Source organism: Coregonus clupeaformis, unplaced genomic scaffold (genome assembly GCF_020615455.1).
Source record: "Coregonus clupeaformis isolate EN_2021a unplaced genomic scaffold, ASM2061545v1 scaf0697, whole genome shotgun sequence".
NCBI lineage: Eukaryota > Metazoa > Chordata > Actinopteri > Salmoniformes > Salmonidae > Coregonus > Coregonus clupeaformis.
Window position 1 is genome coordinate 101,816 of NW_025534152.1, and position 10,931 is coordinate 112,746.

Here is a 10,931-nt window from a genome sequence, read left to right on the forward strand (position 1 = left end):
ATTAGTCACAAATGACTGTATCACTGCACAGGAGTTGCATCGCTGATTTAATGTATTAATAATTAGGCTACATTAATTAATCTGTAGCCAAACATCTTCTAATGCTAGTAATAAAGTCACTGAAGAATGCTAGCCTATCCAAAGCGCTATTATGCAGAAACGATCATCTCTAACATTGATAGCTACACAGACATTTACAAAAAGAAAACCTGCAGATTAAAATCACACATTTACACAAAGGAAGATACAATCTGAAATGGTTCATAAAAATATAATTTTAATGAACAAATATTTGGCAGTTTTCTTAAACCACTTCTGGAATGATTGTTGCACATTAATGAAAGACACATTTATCTTCAATAAAACAATTTACATTAATTTTCTAACTCCTAGGGAACTTTCACCTTTCAACACTTCCAAGCTTGTAATGTGCTGCTACTGTAAAAATGTATATTTTATTTGTAGATTTCACTGTTAGTGGCTCCATCCATTGGCTAGGAATGGGAGCATTAAAACTAACTTTAAACTATGGTGAGTAAAACACAGAGCATAAGGCTTGTGTGGGTGTGTGTGGACCTCTGGAAAGCCAATGAGCAGCCAGACAAAGCAAAATATTATTCTCCACTCTGATTGGTCTACTTGATCTCGACGCCCTGGATCCTGACGTCGCCCTCAAAGTGCATGTATTTATACTTCTCGTCTCCTTGGCGATTGGGGAAGTGGATCTCAGAGCCATCGGGAAGAGCAACTAGGAACTGCTCCTTGGTGAAAGTGATATTTATCTGAGAGAGAGAAGTAATTACACATTGTTATCTACAGAAGTGCTTAGGTATTTGGGATGCAGTGATTGCAAGTTATTGCCACCAGAGGCCCCTAGTAGAACTCCCTTACACAGGACATTCGCATCAGCATGGTTTAAATTAAACACACTCACATCCACCTGTGAGCACACAAACAGTGTAATTTCTCACCTTAAACTCCTCTCCCTGGTTGAAGGGGAATCCTCCCTCTCTGTGCTCCTCACACCACTTGCCTCCATGGTAGGAGTTACACACCACGGCCCGGGTGTCTCCGTGGGCGTCGAAGCGAGGGTTAATGTGCAGGGCGAAGTCATCCTCGCTGTTGCCCACGTTGATGACAAAACTACAGGAAGGGAAGAGGAGAGCACACAGACACAGAGAAGGGATAAGGAACATCCTTTAACCTACAGGGCAAGAGGGTCTGGATTGATAATTACACAGAAACGGCTTATAGCTATAATCTACTTTTTTATTGTAATTTGATAATGTATGTTGTGAATATGAACGGATCATTCTCATGATACAGTGACTAGTTTCTCTATGAGGTCTCTAGGCTGCTGACTGAGAAGTGGAGTGACAATTAACTGTGTTTGAAGGGGGTTAGCTACTCACTGTGCTGCATCAGAGTTAGGGATCCCGGTGATGGTCAGGGTCTGGCCCACCTTGAAGGACATGTTCTTTACCACAACACCCTGTAGAGGGAGAGAGAGGAGAGAGAGAGAGAGATAAATCCATCAATTGAAAAACATTACATGTGCAATTAGCAGATAGTTAATATGGAGTTGACCATAAATTATGGCCCATAACTTCTGAAACAAAGATGGTTCTATCAAACCATTGTTACAGTAAGTACCCACTTGGCACAGACATCAATTCAACATCTATTCCACGTTGGTTCAACGTAATTTCGGTTAAAATGACGTGGAAACAACCAGTGTGTGCTCAGTGGGTATAGTGTAGACGTGGCTCATGGCTACACCTTGCTAAACCCTTTCCTGTACTTTTATTCTAGACCCATCAGTCTACCAAATACAACATCTGTCTCCAATTAAAGGTTTTCCATCTATGGAATGGCCCAGAGATTGCTATAACTCCCAGTCCTGGACAGAGTTCCCATTTTCCCTGCAGTGATTTGGAATTTGGAAGGAGAGGCTAAATCTGTCCATAAATGATGGGGGAAGGAAGTCTGGGTTACAGTCAGTAAGGGTGAAGTGAAGTCACATTTTCCGCAGGGCCCATATTATGGTGGGCAGCCAACATGGGACCAACGGAGGTTGGGCACGGCACAGAATCAAAGTACTGAGTGATCTTTACATGTGGCAGGAGAAATAGTGTTTAGATGATTGCAAATATACAGTTATCTTAATGAGCTGCATGTAGACCTCCTATTGTTGCCCTTCTGTCCATATGCCATGTATTGGCCGTGGTGTGTAGTAAATGTTACCCAGGCAACTCCCGCCAACTTCGGTCATTTCTGCCACTTGGCAACTCCCTGTTCCATCTCTGACAGAAGACATAGTTAGCCAGTTCAGATAAAGACCAGGTCGATAATGTATAACCCTGGGCAACAGCAGCTAATCAGACAGGAACCTCAAAGGGAAACAACACTGTTTCTGTCAGCAACAGTGGGCAGTGGACAAGAAAAACTGTCACACCTTACCCCTGAACATGTGTTTTAGCTTTCTTACTTGAATGCACTTCTTGTAAGTCACTGGGGGATAGGAGTGTGTCCTTAATGCTAACAGTGCAACTTTAAATGTACTGTATGTGCCTAATCATTGCTTACAAGACATATACAGTAGGACACAGTATTTGGCCTTTAACAGTGCAGAGCCAGACACAAACCCATTGACAACCAATCCAGAAATAGAACAGGATAATATAACATTAGAGCTCTGTTAGTTTTGGCAAGAGAGAGAGAGAGAGAGGAGTAGAAAGGGAGGGGTAGAGGGTGGAAGAGAGGACCGACAGACAGAAAGAAGAGTTTAAAAAATGAGAAATAGGGAAAGCGGTATAAAGTTCAAAGAGAGAGAGAGAGAGAGACGTGTGGCATTCTTTCCGCGCTAGTCCTCCCTCCTTAATGTAAACTGTGTGTAGTTAGTGTAAACTGTGTAATATCTATGGCGCTAGCTGGACTTGGCTGCATGCAGCCCAGCAGTACTCCAGACTGCAGTTCCCATCCCAGTGTGACATACCACCTCACTCTGTCTGAGAGACACGGGACAGCTGAGGCTGCAGCCAACGCAGAAATAGGATGGATAGAATGGATATACATAGTTTGGAAATCCACATGATAACTCCTGGCCCTATACGTTACTTACTATAAAGCTTACCTTAACCAGGTCTGACTGACATGACAGACAATCTAGCCCTGGTTACCTGATGTTTACTTTAGGTATATCCTATAGCTCAGACTGGGGAAGATCATACTGGCTCACTGGATATAACATCACTGCTACTCTATCTAGTCTGACCTCTGCTTACGGTAACTTGAATCCATTTAGGTCTTAATTGAATTTACCCTGTTGCACTCCCAACGCATCTATGATTACCATGGTAACCACAAAACAGCCACGGTGAAACAAAGCCTTTATTATTATAGACAGCCAGAGACCTCAGAGTGTGTTAACATACACACAGCCAAAGACCTCAGTGTGCGGTTCTGTAGTGAGGACTTCATGATCATAGTCTGATCAGAGGCTGTCTGTCCCACACTAGCTACTGTATCCACATAACTCCCAACCTGCCAACTGTACTGTACCCACACAACTAAATACATGTGGGTTTAAATTACACACCCTAAAAAGTGGTCTGGACCAAAGTCAATCTTATCAACACTCCTGGGGGTGCAGACATTGATAGCCTATACTTATGCTTATGGGTTCCCTGCTTTGCTATGGGTGTACCAAGCACCCCCATAGTTCAACCCATTCAAACCCTACTAGTACATACAGATTAGATCATCATATCTAAAGATCACATGGAAGGTATGAAGAGCACAAGGAACTATTTAGAAGACACAGGGATCTCATTATCCCCAAAACAAACATATCACTGCTGTCTTCTACATGCCTGCCCCACCCTGCCCTATGTCCACAACCTCTGTCATCAGTAGCAATTGCTATAAGTTTAAATCGTTCATTGAGAGAATAAAATGAACTTTTGCATATGATAGAACTACATATCATATTGCAATGAAACACCCTTTGCATCTGTATTCACTACAGAACAATAAATAGTGCTATGTCAAAAAACCTAGCCTAAACAAGATAGTCAAGCCATCTAGCAAGCCAAAAGTCTGATTAGTCTTCTTAGACGCATTGACAACAAGGTTGACTATAAAAGGGCATCGTTAGAAAGGACATTATATTGGGCTACAGCACATAGGCTATTAAAATCTGAGCATTATTTTCCCAACAGCTGTTTAACAGCGCCAACATGAACCGTTATGAACTTGCACTGCATGTAGGCTACTTTTCAGATAACAATCAAATGAACTAACATACGCCAGTAAAATAAAGAAAAGTTGTACTTACACTCATCTTGACTACACAAACCGCAAATGTTCACAGAAGAATGCTTAGCTGGCGTCGGACTGCAGTAGAACCAAGCAGGCGGGCTTATATGGTCAAGTGTACTAGCCAAATGTGAGTGACGTTATGATAAACCAATAGGAGTATAGGCGCTCAAAACAGACCAATCACAGATACATTTTAAAAAGCGTTATAAACTATTTAGCACCCAAGAGAGGTCGAAATAAAACGTCCGTAGTTGAAGGTGATTGAGAGTGAGAAGATAATTAATGAAAGTTTATTTATGATATTAGATCTACTTATAATAACAATATATTTGGGTGAGTCAGAGGAAAGGATGTAGATGACCACAAGACCAGAGACACAAATAGAGATCACTTTCTTGTTGCCTGGGAGACAAAATATTTGGTGCCAGACAAACTTTTGTAGCTTTGGACTATGGGAAATTAAAATTGTAGCTTTTGGTTGAAACTTGGTTTTAAAATCATTGATCAAGTTTTATGTAGGCCTACATGGAAGAAAAAAAGAGTAGTCACAAGCTGACGTCAAGATAGTCTTACAGGAGAGAATTTTGGCAGCAGGCCCCCATCAAACAAGAAACGGACTCTTATGACTGCCTCTGCCTCCCAGGAGCAATAAAGCAGAAATGCTTATTAGTAGTCAAAAGGTGGCATGATATTTCACCAACACAGAGTACATTTCCTGAACTAGCTTGTTGGGGGTAAAGTGGTCTATTTGTGACTTTGGCCAGTGGTGGGGCATCTGTGAGGTGTGTGTGAGAATGCTCTGGCGTGTGTGTAGGATGCAGGGAGAGAGAGGTGGGACCATTGGTTTGTTATGTGTATATGGGTGGGACTGAGCACTAGACTGATTAATTAGGACGTATCGCAGCAACGGGCTCTGTTTACACATCACTCATGTAAATAATCAACAAGACTCTCTCTCTCTTGCATACACACTGACCTCATGCACACACAAATAATCAACCCAGAAAACACATGTAATCAAATAATTCTCATAGACCCTACTCAGCACACAATGATCACATATCATTTTGACAATGTCACTGAGAGTCCACAGTTATCAGAAAATATGGGCTGCAATTGAACTGACCTAATTTGGCCCTGGACAAGATGACCGGGAAGATTTTAATTTACTGGACATTTGAGAAATTTCCCTGACATCCAAATGCATTCAGATCCGACTTGGCGCAGCCAGCCCCATCAATAAATGAGGCTTATTGGCCAAATTATCCATGTGTCCTTAAAAACAGCCCATAACAAAAACACGATTTCTTGTGTTTCGATGTGTAGGATATGCAAAACTTTATAGCTCATTTGTTTTAGTTTTTACTTTGCTAAAACAGTAATTGTCCACCTCATGTTTCAGCTGTCAGAGATTTGAGCACTAAATGCATTGGGGCATTGCATGCATAGGCCTATTGGCTTAGACGTCCACTGTATGAAATTAATTTAAAAACAACAAACGATAAAGGAAGAGAAGCCCCCGATAGAGAGTGATATGCCAGCGGCATGCTACAACACCAACATGCATTTCTATATGTCGCGTGGGTACTGCGTCTGCTATACAGATATAGGCTTACAGAATGAGGCTAGTTCGTAAATGTTCGATCACAATATTTTGTGTAAAGATAAGCCTTATATTGTTAGATTATAGAAGTAACTCTGGTAGGCCTAAAACGTTCTTCCTGACCTCAAGTTCAAAGGTCAGAATCAGTTGGAGCCCAGGTGCTCTCTGCCTTCATATCATAGGCCTGCAGTAGCTAAAGCTTAATAAGAGCCCCACTTGTTTTGAGCCCCACATTTTTTGCTAAAAAAAATAAATATACACGACCGGTCAAACGTTTTAGAACACCTACTCATTCAAGGGTTTTTCTTAATTTTTTACTATTTTCTACATTGCAGAATAATAGTGAAGACATAAAAACTATGAAATAACACATAGAATCATGTAGTAACCATAAAAGTGTTAAACAAATCAAAATATATTTCAAATAGCCACCCTTTGCCTTGATGACAGCTTTGCACACTCTTGGCATTCTCAACCAGCTTCACCAGGAATGCTTTTCCAACAGTCTTGAAGGAGTTCCCACATGCTGAGCACTTGTTTACTGCTTTCCCTTCACTCTGCGGTCTGACTCATCCCAAACCATCTCCATTTTGTGGAGGTCGGGTGATTGTGGAGGCCAGGTCATCTGATACAACTCCATCACTCTCCTTCTTGGAGGTGTGTTGGGTCATTGTCCTTTTGAAAAACAAATGATAGTCCCACTAAGCCCAAACCAGATGGATGGTGTATCGCTGCAGAATGCTGTGGTAACCATGCTGGTTAAGTGTGCCTTGAATTCTAAATACATTTGTTTAACACTTTTTTGGTTACTGTCACATTGTACATTGATAGAAGACAGGCGCACGTGTACGTAATAGGGTTTTTATTTCTCTACCCAACACAAGGTAAGTCATAGAAAACGACGGGGACGAAGCCCAAAACACGTATATATACACACACACAGCTGTGGAAAAAATTAAGAGACCACTGCAAATTTCTTAAAATCAGCATCTCTACATGTATGACAGCCATTCCATTCCAGTGTCTGTTGTTCCAACACAGGCACATCTCATTCTACTGAATTAGGTACTGATTAGGTGATCACATGAACCAAATCTTATTTAACGAGGAAAAGTATATCCTCTTGCAATAGGACCAGCTGGATGGGAAAAACAGTGCTAATAGTACCTCAAAAGTAATATTAATCAAAAAATAACTATTGACCATGCCAAAAGAGTTGAAAAGGTAGGTTGAGTGAGGAAATGAAGGGTTCAATTCTGGCTTTCCTGGCAGAGGGATACAGTGAGCGTCAGGTTGCTTCCATCCTTAAAATTTCAAACACGGCGGTTCATAAGAACAAGGTCAAGCAGCAGACATTGGAGACAAAGCTACAGACCGGCAGAGGGCGAAAACGACTACTGACCGGGATGACCGCCAACTCATTCGAATGTCACTCAACAACCGTAGGATGACATCAAGTGACCTACAAAAAGAATGGCAAACGGCAGCTGGGGTGAAGTGCACGGCGAGGACGGTTCGAAACAGGCTCCTAGGGGCAGGGCTGAAGTCGTGCAAAGCTAGAAAAAAGCCCTTCATCAATGAGAAGCAAAGAAGAGCCAGGCTGAGGTTTGCAAAAGACCATAAGGATTGGACTGTAGAGGACTGGAGTAAGGTCATCTTCTCTGATGAGTCCAATTTTCAGCTTTGCCCAACACCTGGTCGTCTAATGGTTAGAGGGAGACCTGGAGAGGCCTACAAGCCACTGTGAAATTTGGTGGAGGATCAGTGATGATCTGGGGGTGCTTCAGCAAGGCTGGAGTTGGGCAGATTTGTCTTTGTGAAGGACACATGAATCAAGCCATGTACAAGGTTGTCCTGGAAGAAAACTTGCTTCCTTTTGCTCTGACATTGTTCCCCAACTCTGAGGATTGTTTTTTCCAGCAGGACAATGCGCCATGCCACACAGCCAGGTCAATCAAGGTGTGGATGGAGGACCACCAGATCAAGACCTTGTCATGGCCAGCCCAATCTCCAGACCTGAACCCCATTGAAAACTTCTGGAATGTGATCAAGACGAAGATGGATGGTCACAAGCCATCAAACAAAGCCGAGCTGCTTGAATTTGTGCCAGGCGTGGCATAAAGTCACCCAACATCAATGTGAGAGACTGGTGGAGAGCATGTCAAGACGCATGAAAGCTGTGATTGAAAATCAGGGTTATTTCACCAAATATTTAAAACATTACTATTGTGTTTAAAAATGAACATAAACGTATTTTCTTTCCATTATTCGAGGTCTGACAACCCTGCATCTTTGTTATTTTGACCAGTTGTCATTTTCTGCAAATAAGTACTCCAAATGACAATATTCTTATTTGGAATTTGGGAGAAATGTTGTCAGTAGTTTATAGAATAAAACAAAAATGTAATTTTTACCCAAACACATACCTATAAATAGTCAAACCAGAGAAACTGATAATTTTTTCCACAGCTATATATATATATATATATATATATATAAATAAAACACAGGGATGTAACCTAAACAAAAGAGAGGTGTAAACCTCTAAATAATACACGGGACGAGACCTGTAATAACAAGTGCACAATGACACGGTATGTAAACCGTAATACAATGTACAGTAACACGAAAGCCGCTACAACAGCGCAGAGGTACTCACAAGACCAACGGACATGGGCCAATAATCGACAAGGACAATGGGGAACAGAGGGCACATATATACACATACTAATCAGGGGGAATGGGAATCAGGTGTGCGTAAAGAGACAAGACAGTCTGGGGTTGGTGGTAATGATCCAGGTCAGTGACGCCTAGAAGTCCAGTGACGTAGCCCACCGGAGCTGGTGAACGGAATGAGCAGCATTACCGGCGGGATCCGTGACAGTTACTACATGATTCCATATGTGTTATTTCATAGTTTTGATGTCTTCACTATTATTCTACAATGTAGAAAATGGTAAAAATAAAGAAAAACCCTTGAATGAGTAGGAGTTCTAAAACTTTTGACCGGTAGTGTATATATTGTTTTGGGGGGGTTGCATGTTTTGTATGTTATTTTGGCATTAATACGTGTCACATATTAGGTTGCAAACAATGTAAAGAAATATATATATATAATTGAGTTAATAAATCCGCATACAAACATGGTCTCTTTTTTGTTTTCTTGAGTAAGGCAGCTCCAAAATGCAGGTGTTTCAGCCTAGCTCAGTGCTTTCTGTGGTGGTGGGGCAGCCAGCTGAAAATACAGAGCATTGAGTCGTGATTGGCTCAGTGTTCTGTCACTCATGGGCACACTACTTCACCGCCAGTGTTCTGTCACTCATGGGCACACTACTTCACTGCCAAGTCTAAGGTTAGAGCTCGAAAATTCAAGCCCCTTGGTTGCTGCCATAGAGTTACATTAGAATTGTCCATCCAAGAAGGCTCAAGGTCATTGGCCACAGATAAAATGACATCAAATCTCGTTATTTACATTTTAGTCATTTAGCAGACGCTCTTATCCAGAGCGACTTACAGTTTGTGAGTGCATACATTTTCGTACTGGCCCCCCGTGGGAATCGAACCCACAACCCTGGCTTTGCAAACACCATGCTCTACCAACTGAGATACACGGGACTACTAGTTATATCTACAGTAGCTTTGATTGGACTGATCATGTCAACATCATACTTTCAAAATCTTAGCTAGCAGTCATCATCATGAATCAAGTCAACAATCTACTGGCAAATCCTTTTTAATCCTTGTAATATGAAGAGAAATAATGAAGAGAAATTATAGATAAAACGTATCGGTGCTCATCTGCCATTGGACATAAACATTACATAACAAGTTGGAAATTGCAAATTCAACAATGAGTGGTTTGGAAGGAATCAGTGGCTAACTGCAAGCATTGCAAAGCAATCACTAGCCTGCTATTCAGTGGAGTGGCTGTGTGGTCCCAAGTCTAGGATTAAGGGTCTCTTTTCCAAGCTTAAAATTATAAACATTCAACAATGTCCATGCTGTCAATGAAGAATGATTTGTGCTGAGCTCAAATCAACTGTTAACTCAGAACTGCGAAATCTGACTTCAAGACAACTGGGAACTCGGGAAAAAACTAGCTATGACTGGGAAAAAACATTTTGAACGGTCATCCAACTCGGAATTGTAAATCTGGAACTTGACCCTCTTTCTAGAACTACGACCTGAAGATCACTTACGTCATCATGATTCAACCTTGTTTTTTTCAGAGTTCCCAGTTGTTTTGAAAGCACCATAAATCCAGAGAATGCCAAACTTTGCTGACAAAGTTTGATGAGAAAATTTGCCCACGAAGGACCGCCGCGCCACCTTCCTGTTCAAGTGAGCACAGCACAACAAGGTGAGTCCAAAAATGTATTGTATGCTACTACATAAATAATGTAATATGCCAGGGAGATATGTGTACTGTAGCTAAGAAAGTAATACTAAGTGTATGTTGTGTAGTAAGCTGTTAGTAGCCTATGTGCCTCACCCTAATAATGTGGTCTATTTTCACCTCTAAATTTCACCTACTGTTCTGACTTGGGGGTGCACATGTAGCCTATAACCTGTTTTAGAGAAATGTAATCATCAAATATTGTAAGAGCTTTCATTGTCTGCTTATATGCCCCCTTTATTTATCCTAGGGTTCTGACTTGATGTACAGGGAGAACACTGTAAGAATGGCCCATGTTCTGAATTCTGTCGCTGTACATTTCAGAAGTGCTGAACAAATAGTTATATTGACTATGTCCGTCCTAGCTCGCTCATTGTCTTAATCGAAATTACAGATTGCCTCATATCCGCTTGTCGTCCCCTTATGCCATAGTTTGTACATCTCAATTGTCAGTAGAAACAGCCATATCAGTTATGTTTTTTTAAAGGCTGTAAATGAGGCTGAATGAACTGTTTCGCTGCCAGACAAGGCTCCGCTGATAGCCAGGTGTTGCAGTGGTAAGGTGTTGGGACTGCTGTTGGGACTCTGCTGTTGGGACAGCTTTATGTAGGC

At 41.5% G+C, this 10,931-nt stretch overlaps 1 protein-coding gene across 2 annotated transcripts; it reads right to left on the reverse strand.

Moving 5' to 3' along the window:
• Window positions 1–255: 255 nt before the first annotated feature.
• On the reverse strand, window positions 256–8,606 carry LOC121568827 (beta-galactoside-binding lectin). Of its 2 annotated transcripts, none has more exons than XM_041879265.2 (4): window positions 8,583–8,606; window positions 1,413–1,492; window positions 972–1,143; window positions 256–782 (listed from the first exon to the last, which is right to left on the reverse strand). In XM_041879265.2, the coding sequence occupies exons 1-4, from the start codon at window positions 8,595–8,597 to the stop codon at window positions 636–638; spliced, it is 414 nt and encodes a 137-aa protein (XP_041735199.1). In that variant the 5' UTR covers window positions 8,598–8,606; the 3' UTR covers window positions 256–635. The 2 variants fall into 2 exon arrangements, with proteins under 2 accessions (XP_041735199.1, XP_041735200.1); XM_041879266.2 differs by lacking the exon at window positions 8,583–8,606 and adding an exon at window positions 4,337–4,427.
• Window positions 8,607–10,931: the final 2,325 nt, after the last annotated feature.

Bases quoted from the DNA above. Each gene is read 5' to 3' on its own strand.
- LOC121568827 (XM_041879265.2), bottom strand. The intron at 1,144-1,412 runs GTGAGTAGCTAA...CCCTTCCTGTAG, and splicing joins CCTAACTCTGATGCAGCACA to TTTTGTCATCAACGTGGGCA. The intron at 783-971 runs GTGAGAAATTAC...TCTCTCTCTCAG, and splicing joins ACCAGGGAGAGGAGTTTAAG to ATAAATATCACTTTCACCAA.